Source organism: Vigna umbellata, chromosome 6 (genome assembly GCF_029865625.1).
Source record: "Vigna umbellata cultivar VRB3 chromosome 6, Vumbellata_1.0, whole genome shotgun sequence".
In the NCBI taxonomy this organism is placed as follows: domain Eukaryota; kingdom Viridiplantae; phylum Streptophyta; class Magnoliopsida; order Fabales; family Fabaceae; genus Vigna; species Vigna umbellata.
In genome coordinates, this window is record NC_142170.1 from 4,763,802 (window position 1) to 4,786,003 (window position 22,202).

A 22,202-nucleotide genomic window follows, 5' to 3' on the forward strand; every position below is an offset into this window, starting at 1 on the left:
GCCTATAAATCAACTAGTCAAATAAAAAAGTTAGTAGTTTTCATTTTAGGAATGAATGTTATCACAATCATGCATCTCATTTCTATTATTTTAATATGAACACTTCTAATTTATTTATTTATTTTTCTGAAAGAACTTATTGCTCTAAATAATTTCCATATTCATTATAATTGATTTCCTTACTTTCTGTTGCATTGTTCTCTTAATTTGTGTCAGTGCAAAATTATCCTTTTCTAGAAATTGAATTTTGTTGTCATTTATCCAAAGAATACAATATGCAAAAGTATGAAAAGATATCACTGATAAAAGAAAGAGAAATGTATGTTGTGTTACAGAGGAGCAGAAGAGCGAGAAAAAAAAAGTTAATGCAGTTTGTGCATATTTAACGGAAGGAACGACGTTGACGCAAAATTTATTAAGTGAGAACCAATTTGACACACTTTTAAAAAGAGAGATCTAATTGAAAAAGTTCAGCAAAAATGGGAAAAAAATAAGCTATTAAGCCCAAAAAGAAAAGCAAACTCAAGAGGGTAGACCTCTACTGCAACGCACAAGGAAGCTCATTTGCAACTTTTTTTTCTCTTTCTAAAAGCTGCACACAATTTCAAGTGCCAAGGGAGAATATTTTTCTCTTTCTTACCTCATAGTCCCTACACCTCCAAGGTGGAAAATTAAAAGGAACCTAGGAGTCTTTTAGCTCTTAGGAGGGTTTGAACATGAGATCATGCACACACGATAACCACTAGACCAGGCGCCACTGATATATAACGCAAACAATTATATTTAAGTGCTCTTTCAAGCTTTTATTTTTGTAAATTAACATAAAACGATTATTAATTTAATTTTATTTACCTCATTAAATATTTCACAACACCATTTCAAAAAATAATTTATTAAATATTATCCAAAAATAAAATAATTAAAATAAAACGTCATTTTATTTATACGGGTCTTACATTACACAAACCCTAAATCACACTTTTCATAGTTCAAAACAAACATACATGTTTTCGTGTGTTAGAATGAGAATCTAAAGCATATTTATAAAGACGTCACTTAAGGACACCTCCAAAAATCCGTTGTCAGTTTTTTCTCGCGTGATAATCGATTATACACTTATGATAATCGATTGTTCATTTAATTAATGCATAACAACAGAAAACATGCCTAAAAACTCCAATGGCTAGTCAGCATAATCGATTATGGTAAGTCATAATCAATTTTGGATAATCAATTATCATAGGCTGGCAATCGATTATTCTAGAGCCAAAATTGAGTTTTTAGTAACCTTTAAAATCCTCTCTATGATAATCAATTATCTTAAGTAGCTAATTGATTATTGTAGAGCTTTTTGACTCCAAAACTAGTTTTAAAGCATAACTTACAAGGAATCAATAAAAAATAAAGCCTTAAACATAAATATACTTATTACATAAGTTTTAACACATAAAAGAAGTAATCTTGAAGGTCTTCTTAACAAGTGAGCGCTTGAGACTTCATTTCGGCATCATCAAAACTTCTAACTTCATGATTTTGCTAACATAGACAAATAGGAATCTTAGCCACGAGTTTGCCCTCACCCTCGTGATAACAACCCTAAAGTCCGGATCGTTCGCTAATAGCCTCTAAATGAGGCCAACAAAAATCGTTGAAGAGATGAGAGAGGGTTGTAGAGTATATGCAGTTGGAAGATATGTGGGATTTTCACAACTCTAGAATCAACAAGAAGCTTTTGCGAGTGAAGAGAAGGAAGATAAGAAATTGAATAGCGGTGGTGGCAACAGGAGTCCTGATTGAAAGACTTGCTAAAGAACCACATTTCCACCAATACACTATTTTGAATGTGACCAAAGCCAAGATATTTGAGGAGACTCTAAGTGTTGACCTAATTCCCCCTTAGAGGATGAGGTCTACTCTCTTAGGGGATTATGGAAACAAGCATTGCCTCTACCATAAGATTATGGGGCAAACCATGGAGGATTGTGTCACCCTTCGTGACAAAATTAAGGAGTTGATCTACGTGGGTCACCTCAAGAAGTACATAAGAACTGAGCAAGAGCCCTCATCGCAAGAGAAGCCTCGAGAGGAGGAGACCATTCACATCACTCCTCGAGGATTGATCGACGACGTGCCTCTAGACGCAAGAGTAGGAGCCGAAGCAGGAGTAAAGACTACCCGTTGCACAGTCATATAAACAAGATATCAAGAGGGTTCGCAGGAGGTGGATCCTTACAGACGAGGACCCCTATCAAGATGACCTTATGGTAATAACAAATGAGATATCTTATTATGGGTTAGTAAGGTGTTGATCGACTAGAGGAGCTCAATCAACATCATGTATTAGAAGATGTACCTCAAGATGGACTTATGAGAAGACCTCACAATGGTTCAGGTTATGCTATGTTGATAATGGTGTTAGTATAATGGTTATAGTAGGTAGTTAGCATAGGTCTTAATGAGTGGATAAACCAAGAGTTTAAGTGTGAGATGTTAGTAATGACATAAAGGGTTGGGATCGAGGATCGAGGATCGAGTTATTCGGTTGATTGAATTTTTTTGTTAGAGGATTAGGAATCCTATTGTTATTACTACTACATATGGGGTGTTTGATTATTGTTGATTTAATCAGTATGGTTATATCATGTTGTTATGATTGTTTTACTGGTAGCTTACTCATACATGTTTGTGTGTGTGCATGTGAATGCAATGATCGTATAACGTGTGATGTTATACGTGAGCAGATAATGTTGCAGATGGTACTGATGCATGATAGATTCGAGAGATGACGGGGGACAAACTTGGGATTTTATTTACAGTTATTACTTTTGAACTTTGAGTCAATGTAATTGAAGTTATTTTATTTACTTTGTTATTTTCATTGGATAAATATTTTGAAACTATTATGTTTTATGCACGTTTAAATGTTGAAAGGTTAAGGTTTTTGAAAAAATATGTTTCCGCACTATGATAAAGTTTTGAATTTTATCGGTTTTTTTAAGCCCGTGACATCCCAGAATTTGGGGCGTTACAAAGTGACAAATGTGGAGAGTAGCCTAGGCAAGAACCATGAACAAGCATTGGTGCAAGTATTGAAAGCCAACAACGACTTGTTCTTCTGAACTACAATAGATATGTTAGGCATTAACCGTGGAGTGATGTCCGACAAGTTGGCCCTGTTCAGGGAGGTTGACCCGGTGGTGTAGAAGAAACGCAGCCTAGGATAGGAGAAAAAGAAGTTTGTGGTGACAGAAGTTAGGAAGCTACAAGAAATAAGCTTTGTCCGGGATGTCACCTACACCACATGACTAGCAAACGTGGTCATGGTTAAGAAACCAAGCATTCAATGAGGATATGCATAGACTTTACTAACCTGAACAAGGTCTGCTTGAAAGATACTTATCCTCTTCCCAACATTGATGGATTGGTAGACGACACGTCAGATCATCAAATTCTAAGCTTTTTGGATGCAGACTCTAGCTATAACCAAATACCCATATACCATCAAGATCAAGACAAAATAACCTTCATCACCGAACAGGCTAACTATAGTTATGAGGTTATGTCGTTTGAGTTGAAGAATGTTGGGGCCACATACTAACGACTTATTGACAAGATCTTCCACCACTAGATTGGTCGATGCATGGACGTCTACATGGATGACATGATGATAAGATCCCAGTCAGTCGAGGAGCACATAAAAAAACGTAGAGGGGTTGTTTGATCATATTAGATGCTACAATATGCAATTGAACCCCTCCAAATGTACGTTTGATGTTAGAGCAACAAGTTTTTGGGCTTCATGCTCACCGCACGGAGAATTGAGACAAATTCAAACAAGTGTGCAGATATTAATAGATTGAGAAGGTGGCATTGGCGGTACGCACAACAACCCGTCGGTTAAGACCATGCTTCCAAAGCCATAAGGTGGTCATTCACACTGACCACCCAATTGCAAAGATTTTGAAGAAACCTGACCTAACCAAAAACATGGTGAGCTAGTAAGTGGAGCTTTCAGAATTCAGCCTCGGTTTCAAACCGCATGGCTCGATCCAAGGCTAACACCTCGTAGATTTTTCTATTGAACTCCTAAGGAAGGACGAACCCCAAATCCAACGTGGAAGCTTTACGACAAAAAAATTGTCTAACAATAAGAGCAGACGAGACAATGTCTTGAAGTGTCGAACAATATAGTTATTGAACACTTAATAGTTTTCGTGTTTAAAGTTTTGAATAATCAAACCGAGTATGAGGCCTTAGTGGTAGTGATGAGTCGTTATTTCTTGAATTATATTTAGTTTATTGCACTTAAATAAACCAAGGAATTGTGTTTAATTGTTTGTTATTTCCCTGTTTTCCGAATTCTACTTAATTTGGTTGGAAATTTGTAATTGTGCTAATTTGGGTTTTCTGAGCTGATTAAGTGCATTTTTGAAGTGCAGGAAAATTTCGGAAATACATTTTGGGACATCAGGAAGAATGCCAAATAAATTCAAGACTCTCCACACAGACATTTTAGAATTAATTAAATTGTACTTCAGTAGTTTAGAATTTTTGTATCAACTCTTACATTTTGGGTCAATTTTTGGTAAAGTAGATTAGACCCAAAAGTAGAGATTAGTGACTTGGAACTAGGGTTTTGTTGTGTGGACCCCACCATTATTAAAAACAGACACACGGCCTTAAAGAAGTGGAGTGCAGCCGCCACACTTTTGGAGACTCTCGGTCTTTAGGTTTTTGGGAGTCTTTGGTAGTTCTGGAAAAATTTGTCTTAGGGGCTGAACGTTGTTTTTGAATTGAAGGAATGGAATGATTTTTTATCATGTTTGCTGATTTCTCATTGCCGCTTCCGTTTGGTTATTACGCTTTTATTGAATGTTGTTTTTGTCTTTTAATTTCAATATGCTGATTCACTTTGCTGGAGGGAAGCTCTCGGACACAGAGAAAAGGGGTGCACGGTGATTTTTATTTTCCTTCATGGTGCAGTACATTCTTTTTGGCTTGACGCAAACGCGGTGACGTCTTGGAGAATGCTGAAAGCACATGTCACGGCCGGAAGAAAAGCGTGAGATGCTGCATGGAAAAGGGATGAGAACTTTGGAGGATGCGGTGCTGGATGGGAATAAAAGAAGGCAGCCGCCATCCACAGAGATATGGTTATTCCTTTCATTTTGCTTTTAGGAAAAGGGGCGCTAATTTCATCCAGCTCGCGTCCAGCAAGAGGGAATTCATTTTGGCTTAATATGTAGCGGATTGAGAGGTGAAGTGGTGTGCACGTGGACGTGTGAGGGAAATAGATGAAGAGAAGATTAGGTGGGAGTCTAGATGATGGGACGTTTGGCAGCAGAAGCTCATTTCTTTTCTAACTTGGAGAAAGGTGTCACGGGAATATGAGGAGCGGATAGGTGCTGCACGAAGAATGGATGGAGCAAAGGGCATTTGGATTTAGCTTAGTAAGTGGCAGCTTGTTACGTTTAGAGGAGGAGAAATGATTATTTTTCTTTAAAGAAAAGTGGCTTTGCTTTTGAATTATGGAATGAGAAGTAGATTAGGTAGAAGAGTGGTGTCACGGCTGGAAGTAGAAGGCAGCTGTCACGTTTTGGGAAGAGGAGAAAGTTGATTTGAAAGTGCTGCTGGATGAGAAAGGCTACCCCACTTTCATTTTTGGGATTAATACTTTGCAGGTTTATTTTCTTTGAGAAATGAAGGAGTGATTTAATATGAGAAGCAATTCATTTAAGAAGTAGTGTGTGAAGTCACGATTAATGGGAGAGAAAAATTTATTTTCTTTTAATTTCTTTTGCCTAAGAATGGTTTGCATTATAGGTTGAATTGATTTTCTTCTTTTGGGTGGTGAATTGTGTTTGGATATTTATTTATTGCAATGTTCAGTTTAATGTTTTCATGCACTGGAATATCGTCAATCATGTTTAGTTGTGTTTAATTTCCATTTTAATTTAAGTTCAATTACAGTCAAAAACCTTTGATAACCCCCCCCCACTACGTGTTAATCTGAGACTGAACCCAAATTGGTCCTTGAGAGACGACCTAGGAGTCACTTCCTAGTCTATACTGCATTCTTTTATGCACAACTTTTGTGGGAGGTGCGACCCTCTCATCAAAATGGCGCCGTTGCCGGGGACCAATGGTTCAGTCTTAGGTTTTTGTTGTGTTTGTGTGTGTTGTGTTTTGTCTTGTGTTGTGATGTGATGTGATGTGATGTTCTGTTTTGTGTGTGCTTGTTGCATGTTTAAATGTGTTGTGTTTGTTTGTTTCGTAATTTTTAGTATTTTTCTTTTTCCATGTCTACCTATTCTGGTTATGTGAATAATGCTTATTCTGCGAGTGCCTCTGATCATGATTCTCCTTCTGCATGGTACTCTGGTTGTAATTCTGCTGATTTTTATGTTGAGAACTATATGGCTCATCCTCAATTTCCTGAGAGCGCTCCTTGGGAGCCAGTTCTACCTAATAGGGATGGTGATCATCTCTTTCTCAACACTGGAATGATAAAATTATTGCCCCAGTTTCATGGTTTTGCAGATGAATGCCCACATGCACATTTGGAGCGGTTCTATCGAATTTGCTGTTTTATGAAACCTCCAAATGTCCCGGATGATCAGGTTTTCTTAAGGGCATTTTCGTACTCATTAAAAGGAGCAACAAAGGATTGGAAAGATCGTCTTCCTCGAGGATGCGTTACCAGATGGGAAAATCTTAAGCATCAGTTTCTGAAGAAATTCCCTCCTGTGCAAAATAGTTACAACAACGATTCTGGATGGAATGACACTGGTTTGGGATGGTATGAAACTTCACAAAAATATCAGGAAGCACCATCTCAAAATACCTTTATTTCTTCGCCAATCCAGCAATACCAAAGTCAGCAATATGATGATCCTGCCCAAATAGCTCCTCAACCTTCTAATTCCGAGCCTACATTGAAGGAGTTACTGAGGCAGATGGCCATGCAGAACATTGAGTTCATGCAAGAGACCAGAGCGTCCATTCAGAGTTTGAATGATCAGATAGGGCAGATGGCCACTCAGCTTAATCAGGAACAGTCTCAAGATTCAGAGTTACCATTTCAGACTGTTCAGATTCCAGATGATGTTAGTGTCATTGACTTAGGAGATGGGAACCAGAGTCTTGCACTCATTGTGCCACCTACTCTCCCACCTTCAGATGTCCCTACTCTGGCGATTGAGGAGATAGATCCTGATGACGATTTTGAGGACCAGGCAAGTATAAGTAGCAATTGTGAGCCAGGTAGACCATTTTCATCTTTCACCACTTTTCCAAGCTTTAGAGAAGTGGAGGTAAGCATACCTCAATTTGATTATTCTGTTGATGATTATGCTGTTGAGGGGTATGTTGATAATTATACTGTTGATGAGCATGTTTTTAATTCTCCCTCTATGCATGATGAGAACCACTTTTTGCTACCACATCTGAATATTTATTCTCCATGCACTGAACATGAATCTGAGCCTGTTATTGATATCGTTTCTACATTTGAAATTGATTCATGTTCTGAGGATGTATCTGAGGTTCAGCCTGTTACACTGAGATTGGGTGTTATACCCCTGCATGTTATTTCTTTGGAACCACATTGCACTAACCATGTTACAGGAGGTACACATGTATTTAACCAACAAACGCCCACGGTGGAAGACAAAGGTGCCAGTGTACACAACAGTTTGAAGATGAATAGGCACCGACTGAACCCGCTCATCAACAATCTTTGCTTCTTAAATCCAGCTGTGGAAGACATTTCCCTGCTCGATCAAATATGGAGGATGAAGCAGTTCTTCCTCAAAACTTCTTTGCTGGATACTATGGTGGAAAACATCTCCCTGAAAGTCCAAAATTGGCAACTGCCACCATGATCAGGGGAGTTTTCCTTTTCTCTTCTCCTCCTTTTCCTACTTTTATTGCACTTGTCCATGATCTGTTGATTGTTCTGATTTCTGGTCTTATGCTTATGACACATTGAGGACACTGTGTAGTTTAAGTGTGGTCTATTGGGGGAGATTCTGATTTTTCTTTGTTAGTTTTTGTTTTCCGTGTTAAATTTTTTCTTTTCTAGGTAGTTTTTGTCGTGTCTTGTATACAGTTGTGCATGATTCTCTTCATTTCTGGACTTTGTTTGGGTTGTAGACTTATCATTTCCTTCACTTGATTGATACTTATTGGTTTGAAATCCTTGTTTTTCTCTGCTTGGGAAGATGATTATGATGTTTGAGAGGTTGAATTGATTGTGACAATTACCCTATGTGAGATTTGAGCCACTTTATGTTCTTTCTTGTGTGTGATACGTCTCTTGATTGCTTGCGCATATGCCTTGGCTTGACTCTTGTTGATAATTCTTGATTGATATGCATGTTTGGAAGTAATAAAGGCAGTTTTGTTTTTGAGCCTCTCTAGCCAAATAAGCTTACCTTGTTCTGATCCTTTGAAAACCCCTTTTGAGCCTATACTTTCCTCATTTCTTTGTTTTGAAGCTCATACACTAGCTCTAAGTGAAAAACCATGATTACCTTAACCTTAGGAATTTTGGAGCTTTGGAAGTGTTTTGGGAACAAGTGTGGTCTTTTGGGGGTTTCTGATGAATTGGCTGGTTGGTTCCTCTTCTTGTTTTGTTTTCGGAAATATGATTTATATTTTGTCTCTGACAGTTGTGTGCTAAAAAGAGAAAAGAAAAGAGAAAGGATGAAAAAAAAAGTGAGAAAAATGAGAAAAATAAAAAAATTTGTGAATAATGGAGTCAAGAAGAGGATGGAATTAGAGGTTGTGAGTGTGTTTGAATGTGTTTACACTTGTTCCCCATTGCTCCTCTGTTCCTTATGGTTTGTAGCTTCTTATCCAGATATATCCTCCCTTGTCCTTGGCCCCATTACATCCATTAAAGACCTTTTGATTTGAACATGCATATGTTTTGAGTGTTGATATTAGAGGCTTGCCAAGTCTATTTGTGTTTGCTTTCTTGAGTGCATTGAGTGACATTGATTTACCTTAAACACTTGAGAGAAACACTGATTGTGTGCATCTGTGAGGCTCTATTGCTTTCGATTCATCTCTTGAACTGATTGAATGTTTTCCTTGTACTGAACTGTTTGGATGATTCTTTGAGTATTTGCTTTCATTGACTCTGTGTGGGATTCTGCCTATACCTTTTACCGTCCAGATTTTGTGAGAATTGTGCAACTGTGTTTCTGTTTTGGAGTCTTTGTTGTTGTCTGTCGAGTCTATGTCACCTCCCTGATGTTTGAGTAGTTCCCTAGTTTTCGTCTTGGTTTTGCCCAGGAGTGAAAAAGACTAAGTGTGGTCTATTTTGATGAGTCGTTATTTCTTGAATTATATTTAGTTTATTGCACTTAAATAAACCAAGGAATTGTGTTTAATTGTTTGTTATTTCCCTGTTTTCCGAATTCTACTTAATTTGGTTGGAAATTTGTAATTGTGCTAATTTGGGTTTTCTGAGCTGATTAAGTGCATTTTTGAAGTGCAGGAAAATTTCGGAAATACATTTTGGGACATCAGGAAGAATGCCAAATAAATTCAAGACTCTCCACACAGACATTTTAGAATTAATTAAATTGTACTTCAGTAGTTTAGAATTTTTGTATCAACTCTTACATTTTGGGTCAATTTTTGGTAAAGTAGATTAGACCCAAAAGTAGAGATTAGTGACTTGGAACTAGGGTTTTGTTGTGTGGACCCCACCATTATTAAAAACAGACACACGGCCTTAAAGAAGTGGAGTGCAGCCGCCACACTTTTGGAGACTCTCGGTCTTTAGGTTTTTGGGAGTCTTTGGTAGTTCTGGAAAAATTTGTCTTAGGGGCTGAACGTTGTTTTTGAATTGAAGGAATGGAATGATTTTTTATCATGTTTGCTGATTTCTCATTGCCGCTTCCGTTTGGTTATTACGCTTTTATTGAATGTTGTTTTTGTCTTTTAATTTCAATATGCTGATTCACTTTGCTGGAGGGAAGCTCTCGGACACAGAGAAAAGGGGTGCACGGTGATTTTTATTTTCCTTCATGGTGCAGTACATTCTTTTTGGCTTGACGCAAACGCGGTGACGTCTTGGAGAATGCTGAAAGCACATGTCACGGCCGGAAGAAAAGCGTGAGATGCTGCATGGAAAAGGGATGAGAACTTTGGAGGATGCGGTGCTGGATGGGAATAAAAGAAGGCAGCCGCCATCCACAGAGATATGGTTATTCCTTTCATTTTGCTTTTAGGAAAAGGGGCGCTAATTTCATCCAGCTCGCGTCCAGCAAGAGGGAATTCATTTTGGCTTAATATGTAGCGGATTGAGAGGTGAAGTGGTGTGCACGTGGACGTGTGAGGGAAATAGATGAAGAGAAGATTAGGTGGGAGTCTAGATGATGGGACGTTTGGCAGCAGAAGCTCATTTCTTTTCTAACTTGGAGAAAGGTGTCACGGGAATATGAGGAGCGGATAGGTGCTGCACGAAGAATGGATGGAGCAAAGGGCATTTGGATTTAGCTTAGTAAGTGGCAGCTTGTTACGTTTAGAGGAGGAGAAATGATTATTTTTCTTTAAAGAAAAGTGGCTTTGCTTTTGAATTATGGAATGAGAAGTAGATTAGGTAGAAGAGTGGTGTCACGGCTGGAAGTAGAAGGCAGCTGTCACGTTTTGGGAAGAGGAGAAAGTTGATTTGAAAGTGCTGCTGGATGAGAAAGGCTACCCCACTTTCATTTTTGGGATTAATACTTTGCAGGTTTATTTTCTTTGAGAAATGAAGGAGTGATTTAATATGAGAAGCAATTCATTTAAGAAGTAGTGTGTGAAGTCACGATTAATGGGAGAGAAAAATTTATTTTCTTTTAATTTCTTTTGCCTAAGAATGGTTTGCATTATAGGTTGAATTGATTTTCTTCTTTTGGGTGGTGAATTGTGTTTGGATATTTATTTATTGCAATGTTCAGTTTAATGTTTTCATGCACTGGAATATCGTCAATCATGTTTAGTTGTGTTTAATTTCCATTTTAATTTAAGTTCAATTACAGTCAAAAACCTTTGATAACCCCCCCCCCCACTACGTGTTAATCTGAGACTGAACCCAAATTGGTCCTTGAGAGACGACCTAGGAGTCACTTCCTAGTCTATACTGCATTCTTTTATGCACAACTTTTGTGGGAGGTGCGACCCTCTCATCAGGTAGGTTTAGCCTTGACTAAAGATGTGGGAACACGACAAGTAGACTGTCAAACAAACTCCTAATTGGTGGTCGGTCAAATGAATGGAACCTTCCAAATCAAGAACAACCAACTACTCCATTATTTTCACAAAGCTTCCTAGTTGATCAAGGGCTTCAAAGCCATGGACATCAAGGACATTCCCCGAATGGAAAAGTTCGACAAACACACTCTCTAAGTTGTCAAGCGACAGAAAGAAGGGAAAATTGTCCACAATAATAAGGAAGGTGTTGATGAAACCAACAATGGTGTTCAAGTCCACATTTGTGGCCGAACAAAAGGATTTGAGCGAGGATGTCAAGGTCTTAATGAGGAAGCAAGATGAGGAAAGGCCATTAGCTCAGCAGATGCTAGGAGAATCACTCAATTCGTCTTCATGGGTGAACATTTATATAGAAGAGGATTTTCGACCCCCTATTGAAATGCCTATCAAAGGAGGGAGCCCAATACATGTTAAAGGAGCTACATAATGATGTGTGCGGTCTCCAAATCGAACGATGCAAACTTAAGGCCAGGGCCTTGCGAGCCGGCTATTACTATTGACCTTGGAGGAGTAAAGTCTTTGTCCAGAAATTAAGTAGATGTCCAGAGTATGATAACAATGTTAAAGTGCCACCAATAAAGTTGCACAACATTTCTTCTCCCTGGTCGTTCGCGTAGTCGAGGATGGATATCATTGGTGCATTCTTGGCCAGTTGGGTTAAACATCCTAATTTTTCATAGTGTTCAACTATTATATGATATATTACATTTTTAATAAAACACAACAGTTGATTCAAGAAAAGACATATAACTGTCATTATAATTATCCAAAATAATATATACTAGCAGGATGTATCTGTATACATTGTCCTACACTACAAGAAGATATAATACACTGAATCAAAAGCGTAATATAAACTTTTCTAAACATAAGGAAATGACGGAACATCCTACTCTAAACTTTAACTTTGCTACCAGCTAGCTCCTACTCACCAGAGACACCCTCAAGCTCACACCATTAAGGTGATCATTGCAAAAGAGAAAATAAAAAAAAGAAACAAACACACAAAAGCAAGGGTAAGCTAAAGTACCAAAAGAACATACATACATTTTAAAACAATAATACCACATTCATACATTAAATCAAACAATACAAAAATAATCCCATCAACCTTAAACTCCAACCATCTTAATATATGTATTAATGTCAGACTCATGGGAGACCTGCCCCTGTGTGGTGAAAAAACTTTCCCAAACCATAATACCATACCATCAAACTTCTACACACCAAGATTAATCCGTCAAACATCTATGACCCAAACTAGTGACCATAGACTATAACCTCCTGCTACCCTCCACAACATAATCACCCTTCTCTACTTGAGATTAGGAGTTATTAAGAGTGTCAGAATCATCCTCTAATCCCGAAGCCCCTACTTCAATACTTTACACAACATAACACCCAAAAGGATTTTCCCATTGAATCCTTATCACCTCATACTTGAATCCATACAAAATGCTTATATCATGTTTAGTATTCATTAAATAAAACAATCATTTAATTCAATATACATTAAATTCATTTAAACCACTTAAAATAAGCCCAAATCATGTTCTAAACAAATCCTAGTTTCATCATTCACACAATCATAATCATTGAATACATCAGGAGAGATATAGGAAAACTTAGTTAAAATTTTGACACTCGTTCAGCCACTAGATTCTGCTCGCTCAGCTAAACCTCTATCACTTAGCTACCAGATCTGCTCACTTAACTAAAGGTGCTTGACAACACTCTCGCCCAGTGATAACTCTCCAATTTTCCTCACTTTTTATAGTAAAACTCTTCTTTTAGGTTATTTTAGTTTTTAATTCTTTAGATATAGAATATATCAGTGTAATTAGGGTAAAATTAGGTTTTTGATAAAAATAGAGTTAATTTTCCCTTTTTAGTTAAATAAAATAGGTTTTTAAATAAATAGGTATTTTTCCTTTTGGTAAAAGTATTCAGAAAATAAAAAACATTTATTTTGCTCTTATACGATTTTACTCTTTTCTTTTTGTCGTTTAACTCTTAATTTTTTTCGTAGATCAAGCCTTTGGAAAACGAGTGGCATTAGAAACATTGGGCTGAAGAAAAGTTGAATTGGGCTTAGCACTTAATTGCTAAAGCTGCTAGTACACTGGACGTTTAGACCAAGTAAAAATTGGGTCAAATCTAATTCAATAAATGACTTGCTGAATTGGGCCAACAAAGCTAGGTCGGCGCTGATTTAAATAGCATTTGGTGATATTTTGAAGGGAGTTTAATTGAGGGGTGTTTGACTCTACACTTCCAACATTTCACCCTTCAAAAATTTCATTTTAACCTTCAAACATCGGGTGTTGCTCCCTCCAGCACCCCAAGTGCTCCTGCACTTCTTCACTATTTTCTTTTATTCCAAAAGTACTCTACACCTCCTCACTATTTTCTTTTATTCCAAAAATACCCTACACCTCCCCCTATCCTCAATAATCTTTCTCTTTCTGCATTAATGGAGCATTCATATGGCTCAGATTTGAACTTGTGATATATTGCAAAATATAAAATTCAGAGAAACTTCAATATTAGTGCTTCTACCACTTCCACTTTATAAACTTAAAAGTTAGATGCAAATACAACATAATAATATTAATAGTAAATAATAATAATATATTATTATTATTATATACTAACTTTATAATAACGAAATAACTAAATAAATTGCAAATCTTTAAAAAATAACTTTTCTTTTATATTTTAAGTATTTAATAATATTTTTATATTATTTATCTAATAACTTAAATACTTTATTCAAGTTATTTTAGTCATGTAAATAATATTCAAGTTATCTTACATTTTGCAATATATCACAAGTTCAAATCTGAACCATGTAAATGCTCCATTAATGCAGAGAGAGAAAGATAAAGATTGTTGATAATATAAATGTTCCATTAATGCAGAGAGAGAAAAAGAAATATTGTTGAGGATAATGGGGAGGTGTAGGGTATTTTTGGAATAAAAGAAAATAGTGGGAATGTGTAGAGTATTTTTGGAATAAATGAAAATAATGAAGAGGTGCAAGAGCACTTGGGGGTGGTGGAGAGAGCAACACCATCAAACATCTCATCTTCCACATTCAACTTTTTCAAAAATTTCATTCTTAACTTTAATAAATATCTTTTCATTTTCTTCTCTTTCTTACTAAAAACACTTTGCACCACCTTACTAACAATTTAATTTAATTTAAAATTAAAATATTATTTAATATAATTTTATATTTTAATAATTATTAAAATACGATTTATTTAATATAATTTTATATTTTAATAATTATAAAAATATGATTTATATTATAATAATAGTTATATTAAAAATACGAAAATAAATAACTAAAATAAAAATAATAATAAAAAAATAAAAAATGAAATAATAATAAACTTGATTTAATTTATTCAAATATATTAAATTATATTAAAAATAAATTAAATAATTATTAAATTTTAAATAAAAACCAAATTTTTAAAAAACTTGTTTATCGGATATCAAAAATTCGTAAAATATGCTAACATGCTTTTTATTTAAAATTTAATAAACAGTTAATTTAATTTAAAATTATAATATTATTTATTATATTTTTATATTTTAATAATTATTAAAATGTGTATATTTTTATAATAATTTAAAAATAAATAAATAAAATAACAATAACTAAAATAAGAATAATAATAATAAAAATATAAATAATATTTAAAATCATATTTAATGTATTTAAATATATTAAATTATATTATAATATTAAATAAATTAAATTAAATTATTAAAATTTTAAAAAAACAAAATTTTAGAAAGATTTGTTAATCGGATATCCGTTAACTTATTCTATATGGATATCCGATAAATTAAATTAAATTATTATTTAGTATAATTTTATTTGATATCGGATAAATAATTGTTTTTAAGTTTTTATTTTTATTTAAATTTTAATTATTATTTAATTTAATTGAATATTTTAATATAATTTAATATATTTAAATATATTAAATAATTTATTTAATATAATTTCATTTTTTTTGTTATTATTTTTGTTTAAATTATTTTTTTTTATATTTTTAATATAACTATTATTATAATATGAATCATATTTTAGTCATTATTAAAATATAAAATTATATTAAATAATATTTAAATTTTAAATTAAACTAAATTAATATTAAGTTGGTGTAGAGTGTTTTTAATAAGAAAGAGAAGGAAATGATAAAAATGAAAAAAATATTTATTAAAGTTAAAAATGAAATTTTTAAAATAGTTTGGAGGTGTAAAATGATGTTAAAAGGTTAAAAATGAATTTTTTTGAGGTGGAGATGAGATGTTGTTGGTGTTTAATTGAGCCACTGCACTCCATTGAAAGATTGGGCTGAAACAAAATGGGCTTAAGTGTGCAAAATAAGTTGGGCTGCGATGGGGTTGGGTTGAAGCCCTTTTTAATGGTTTAATGAAACGCTACGTTTCATGATGCTGCAAGGATGGCAAACTGAGGGGGGTCTTTTACTTTGCTTCATTCGTGCAAAAGAGAAGCTCGATCGATTTGGGGCTTTCTCCAAATTCCCTCGCCCATGTGCTACGGTTCGTGAAGCTTCAAGAAGCCTTCAGAAGGGAGCTCGTTGATGGGAAGTAGAAGAAGACCAAAAGCTCCACGGCCCAAAGTGAGCTAGCCCAGAAGGTTGATCGGACTGAGGAAGCAAATCGGAAGGAAAGCAGTGCTGATCCAAGGGTTGAGAAGAAAGAAGCAGTTGGAGATCAGAGAGTTGGTTGGAAGAAAAGATGATTCGTGAACCTTCTAGAAGCTGAGTTCGTTATAGGTTCTTCCTCCTTTCCCCTTTTTCTTTCTTTTCTGTTTTTCGATTTCCCAGAGTTTTATAAAACACAATACAGTAGCTCGTGGTGGGTAACAGACACTACCTTAGGATGAAATTTTCGATTCAGTTTTCAATTATTGCCCATTGGCTTAGGTTTATCAGTTTTCATAGAAGAAGAACTGGATCTCTGCACTAGAGTCTTGGAAGATACTTTGGGTGACAGACATTGAGATTCCAAGCACTCTGATATCTTGTATTTTGATTTCAGTTTACATTCTTGACTGTCCTTATTTCAATTTTCTCTTCTGCCATTTTAATTTTCTAGCACCTTTACTTTGTTAATTCTGCGTTTTAGTTTGATTACATTGTCAATTTACAGTTCCTGCATTTAGTTTGGTTTCGTTTGAAGTTCTTGCATCCTTTATGTTCTTAGTTTTCATTTTTTTCTCCATGTCCATTCTACATTCTGAAACTGATCATTGTTCATTCTATACTTAGCTATGTTTCTTTTTACCCTAGTTGCACGTTATAGTATAGGTTAGTTTAGGTTTTGATTGTGGGTAATATGTTTTAGAGGATTATAGAGTAAGGGAAAGTACAATTAGGCATTTGGAATTAATTTGGAAACTTAAAGGAAACTGTGCACATTACACGTATTTGAATTAGATATCTTAGGACTCGAAGGAGGGCCTACTTTTCCAAGATATCTCCTTGAGACATAGTAGGCTTTAAGTGTTCAAATTAATCTTGTTGCCAAGACTTTATTTGATCTTATTCTATCTTCCAATTTGTCCCAATTATAGATGATTATAATTAGATTTTTTATGTTTGTTTTCAGTTGTTGTGTATTATCTCCATTTCCAGTAGAAATCCTCATTGCCAATTTCTTTTAAAGTCATTATATGTTGATCTGTCTTTATAAACTAAAAAAAATACTTAATATACCTTAACATTGCATATGATAAAATAATATTTATCTAAATAACATAAAAAAAAAAAGATGTTAACCTATAAATAATATTTAATAAATATTTATTTTTAAACATTAAGTTTTATCTATAATATTATATTTATTTTTATAATTTGTTTTTGTTATCACGCCCGAACAATGCATATGTTTTTACTGTAATATTATAAATAAAATTTCATTTATTAACAATTTTTGTAAATTTATTGTAAATATGTTTTATTTATTTTATGTAATTTTTTGTTATATTTTAAAAGATTATTACTAAAACATAAAATGGAGATGATTTTTATTTATTTATTTAAAGAAACAGTTAAATTTTAAAAAGTAGTTAAATTTAAAAAAATCAATTAAATTTAAATAAAACAGTAATTTGAAGAGTAAAATTAGAAAAAAATGGACACAAAAAAGAAAAATTCCCTTTATATATAAATATAAAGGTATAAATGTATTTTTTTATTATTTTACCTGTTTTTCTAAATTAAAATAACTATTTGTAATAAAAACTTATTTACAAAACAAAAAAAACGATCCACAGTAAAATTGTAAATTAATTAATAAATTCTTATCTTCTGTCTTTTTGAGTAATCTTTTTTTAAATCAAAATAATTACACATAGGAAAAAATTATTTTTAAAATAAATAAAAGCTATTTACTATCAATTTATTAAAAAAAATTATTTATTTTATGTTGTTTATAAAAAAAATTATAATTGTATAATATCATTTATTTTAATGACTATTGTAACAACTTTTTCCACTAATAATAATAATAATAATAATAATAATAATAATAATAATAATAATAATAATAATAATAATAATAATAATAATAATAAACATTTTCATACATGTAAATTCCTTTTAACAATGATAATTAATTTATTCTGCTATATAACATTATCTTTTAAAAACATTGGAATTGAAGTTATTACTAAATGTTAGAAATTAAGATTTATTATTGAACAAGTCTATTTTTGGGAGTTATTCTCACTTATTAAGTACTATTTTTGTAAATATAACAACATTTTAAATAATTTTATCTTATTTTCTTATTTGTTTAAAATATCTTGAAATTATTTGATAGAATGATTTTAATAACTTCCAGGAGCAGCGAGAAAGCCCGTTCAATCCCTAACCACACCTCTCACCCAATTTGTTGAATTTGAGTCCCTCGTCGCCGTGCCGGACCGCACCCAATACAAAGCTTCTTCTTCTCCGCTACATATTTGTAACACTCCAGGTGAATTCTTTGCTTCCTCTTTCAGACATTTCTCACAAGTATAGCAACCATCGTTAGTTCGCTTTTGGATTTTATTTACTCAGAATATAGAAACTTGATTAAGTTATGGGGGAGCGTAATTTTTAAAATAAGTGTCTCGTAGAGGAGGGGACTGTAATTTTCTGTGACTTTTCTTTTTCTTTTTGAATAATTTTGTACAATGTTTGCGCTATAATTTTGATAGTCATTCACCACCTAGTGCGTATTTCATAGGTTGTCTCAGTTTTGAATTTGAGCCTTGAATGTGTGGTTGTGTTGGATATTGAGAGAGAGAAAAGAGGGATTTTCGCCCACACTGGCCCTTCAAGACACAAGTAGGATTGCTTCCTTTGGCGATACCAATAGTGTAAACCAAAAATATCACTGATAAGATCGTTTAATAAATAAATTAATGATGTAATTTTGAAATTTGAAAATAAAATGTGAAAAACTATACCTTCATAAGTCTGGTACCCTCTTTGATACAAATAGCAGCACAGTTGAAGAAACTATGCTGTTGTGGCGAATTTTGTTTTCGGTGTTTGCCTCTTCAACATTTGTTATTTGATGTTAGGGTTCTAATTTTTTTTTTCTAATTGCATTTGGCATTGTTACCTGAATCTCACTTTTCACCATCTCTAGACTTCAGTTCAATTTGTTTTACAAATTTATTTATGCTCTTTGTGTGCCTTCCACTTCTGAACTTTATTTACCTTTTCTATAAAATATCTAACCTTACTTGTGTCTATGTTAACTGGAAATTCCCAAGTGCAAAATGATAACCTTCTTAGGTGGTTGATTCGAAATCAGAATCTCAACTCTAGTTTTTATAATTTGAACTTACTCTAAGAATTCCGAGTTGTTTTTAACTGTGAAACAACTTTTGTTGTGGTTTTTAAATACCCTTCGTTGGGGAATGTTTTGTTTATTATTGTTTGAAAACAAAAATAATGGGTATAAACTATTGTTTTCATTCATTTCAGATTTGCTATCGTGTGTCAGTATTTACTTGCAATCTCTGCACAGGAATATGGAGGCAAATTCAGCTTCATATGAACATGAGGATCAAGATGAATATGTTCTACTTGACCTGGATAGTGTTTCTGACTTAATTAACCTTCCAGCAAATGCCAAGTATGTTCTTACTGTAAGTTCTCCAACCTGTTACCCTTTCTTCATATTTTTCACTCTATGTATGTCAACTTCATCAACTCAATAGACTTTCAACCCCGATACCATAATTCGTTTTCATTTTATGATAAACAGGATTATTTATCTTGATTGAAATGAGATGACACTGCTTAACTGTTTAAGCTTTGTATTTTGTATTTTGACTCTTTTGAGCTGATTAACATACTTTCTAAACCAAAAAAATTAAAATTCAATAAATTTTAATTTTCTTATCTAAACAAAACATTTAAAAACTAATTTTAATTTAGAAATCGAATTCAATACATGCTTAATTTCACTGTGAATGCTCTCTTATATTTCTTCTTTTCTCTTTCACGCACGTTTCTGGTGATCTTTATTGCTTTGTTATATCATACATAAGTTAAGTATGCTTATATTAATTTTTGTTAATGATAGGGCCTTGATACATTAAACCCAGAATTGATCATTGATGACAAATTTAAGCTGGTAAGTTGAAGTCATATAGATTAATGGGTTAAGTTATATGTTGCCATTTTGGTGCTTTTGTAGTCTTGTGTGATCTGTTGAAGTCATATAGATTAATGAAAACTATACATTTGCTTATATGGATGTTTCTTCAATGCTTACCTATAGGACTCGGCAAATAATTTGAATGTTTTATTTTAGCTACAAGTTTCAATTGGTTAAAGTTGCTTCCATCAATTTTTTTCATTGTTTGATAAATTGTCTGAATGAATAATATGATCATCTAAGGATTGTTATTTCTTATGGGCTTTTGTCTACAGATTGGGCAATATGAGGAGTCAATTGGCACATGTCTTGCTTTTACCGAACAAGGTGAGTTACAGTTAATGCGTGCAGAATTAGTCTGAAAAAGGTTATTGAAAACTATAATTATGTCTCATTGTCAGGATACTTTTATCATTATAAGAGTTAACTGTTTTCCTAATCTGATTCTTCCGCATTTCCTCTGTAAGTAAAAGATTTACAACATCTTTATTCCTGTCTTCATTGAGATTGAAAATCATGGGCATTTTCCTACAGTGTTGTTATTTATATTTTTTTTTCCAAATATCTCTCAGCTGCTCTATCTGTCGGCATGTTTAGTAGCATCCGTTAATTCACTCCGCATCTGGCGTCCTATTATCCTATGTACTATTTTATATACCAGTAATAGATCATGTAACTGTAATCTATACTTGGAAGTTGGTTTTGTTGCTTTTCCACCCATGATGCAACTATATTCTCCAGTAAACTCTAAAATGAACTTGTAGAAGATTTAGCAATGAAGAATTTCTCTATTTCTAAATTTATTCTATTTTTTTTCTATCTGCCAATCAATTGTTGAATTAGATATGTTTTCAGAAGAATAGCCATCCTTTTAATTGCTCAGTAACGATGCCTTTCAAATTGTTAAGATGCTCGTGTTTTATGGAAGACATACTTTTATGAAACTAAGTTTTAATTTGATTTGCTTCCCCCTTTAAATTAAGTTATTTCATAACATGTAGATGCCCCCGTGGTTCATGAAGAGACAGGATCATCTGAAGTGAACCTTTTCTCTAGAACAAGACTAATTGATTCAAGTCAAACTCCAACAAAGCAAGTGAAACCTTTTTGTCAGCTTCACAAGATTCTCAAGTTTAAACTATCACCCGATTCTGAAATCCATACCATCACACATGAGGAGGTTAAGTGAATTTAAAGCTTACGAGAGAACATGGGAATGGGTGCCAATTGTGTACCTTTTTGAAAAATTACATGTTCCCTTGGATTTTCTTTTAGATTTGTACATAGAATAGAACCTTTTTCAAACATTGTTCTTTCGTAGGTGTATATATATACATACGTTTAAGGATTATACCTTCAGTTTATCTAACAGTAAATTAATGTGTTTGATTTGATATTTTTTTCTGGTGAACCTCCAATTATAAAGGATGGGTTCAATGTTATCCAAAATTTGAAAAAGAAAGAAAAGAATCGGGATATGGTTAGAATATCTATATTCAATTGCAATGAAATTGCGAAATTATTTCTAATGTATTTTCTGTTTGTAATGTGATTTCAAAATTATTCTTCAGGCCTTGTATCATAGAAGCATTTTTCCTTCACGGGTGTGTACAAATTAAAAAGGCTAGAAAAGCCACCTAAGTTGAGTATTCTACAAGCAGCTAGCCATCTGACGACTATGTTCCCTTAGCTTTTTTTTTGTAATGCATGACTTTTTGCATAGAGAAATCTTAATATCTAAAACGTCTAAATTGTACAATCATTAAATTAGATATGATGATGCTTTCAAATTAAGGATAATGAAAATGTGACGAACTTAGTGAATTTTTTTGGTAATAGGATTGTTTGTTTAAGTTATTTTTTTGGATTAAATGTGTTTTTAGTCCCTTAAGTATTAAATGTTTTTAGGTTTTGTCTCTATTTCAAAGTGTTCTTCATTTTCATCATCTTTCTTAAGAAACTCGAATTTTTAGTCCTAAAAAAGCAACGGCGTTAAATTTTAGTTTAGGTGGTTAATGGTATGACACATCACTTTTTTTTTCTGAAACATGTCAATTCTTCCTTCTTACATCTTCAAGCCATAGACTTCTCTCCCTCTCTTATTCATCTCTATCATCATCTTCAATGTCGTCAACGAAGCCACCACCAGCATCACAGTGACCTTCCTCCCCCACCCCTTCTCGTACTTCTCCTCTTCCATGTTGTTTAGACAATGGTAATCGTTCCTT

General features: G+C 33.6%; 1 protein-coding gene across 6 annotated transcripts; it reads left to right on the plus strand.

Annotated features, from left to right (window-relative positions):
* Positions 1-15,739: 15,739 nt before the first annotated feature.
* LOC124845120 (Transcription factor TFIIIC, tau55-related protein) lies at positions 15,740-21,467 on the plus strand. Of its 6 annotated transcripts, none has more exons than XM_047322167.2 (6): positions 15,743-16,088; positions 18,160-18,294; positions 19,339-19,459; positions 19,900-19,950; positions 20,250-20,301; positions 20,976-21,467. In XM_047322167.2, exons 3-6 carry the CDS (start codon positions 19,343-19,345, stop codon positions 21,161-21,163), a joined length of 408 nt encoding a protein of 135 aa, XP_047178123.1. In that variant the 5' UTR covers positions 15,743-16,088; positions 18,160-18,294; positions 19,339-19,342; the 3' UTR covers positions 21,164-21,467. The 6 variants fall into 6 exon arrangements, with proteins under 6 accessions (XP_087948401.1, XP_087948400.1, XP_047178123.1 ...); XM_088092272.1 differs by having other exon boundaries at positions 15,745-16,338; positions 19,296-19,459; XM_047322165.2 differs by having other exon boundaries at positions 15,745-16,088; positions 19,296-19,459.
* The last annotated feature ends 735 nt before the right edge of the window (positions 21,468-22,202 follow it).

Bases quoted from the DNA above. Each gene is read 5' to 3' on its own strand.
- LOC124845120 (XM_047322167.2), top strand. From the start codon at position 19,343: ATGGAGGCAAATTCAGCTTCATATGAACATGAGGATCAAGATGAATAT. The intron at 19,951-20,249 runs GTAAGTTGAAGT...TTTTGTCTACAG, and splicing joins TTGATGACAAATTTAAGCTG to ATTGGGCAATATGAGGAGTC. The intron at 20,302-20,975 runs GTGAGTTACAGT...CATAACATGTAG, and splicing joins TCTTGCTTTTACCGAACAAG to ATGCCCCCGTGGTTCATGAA.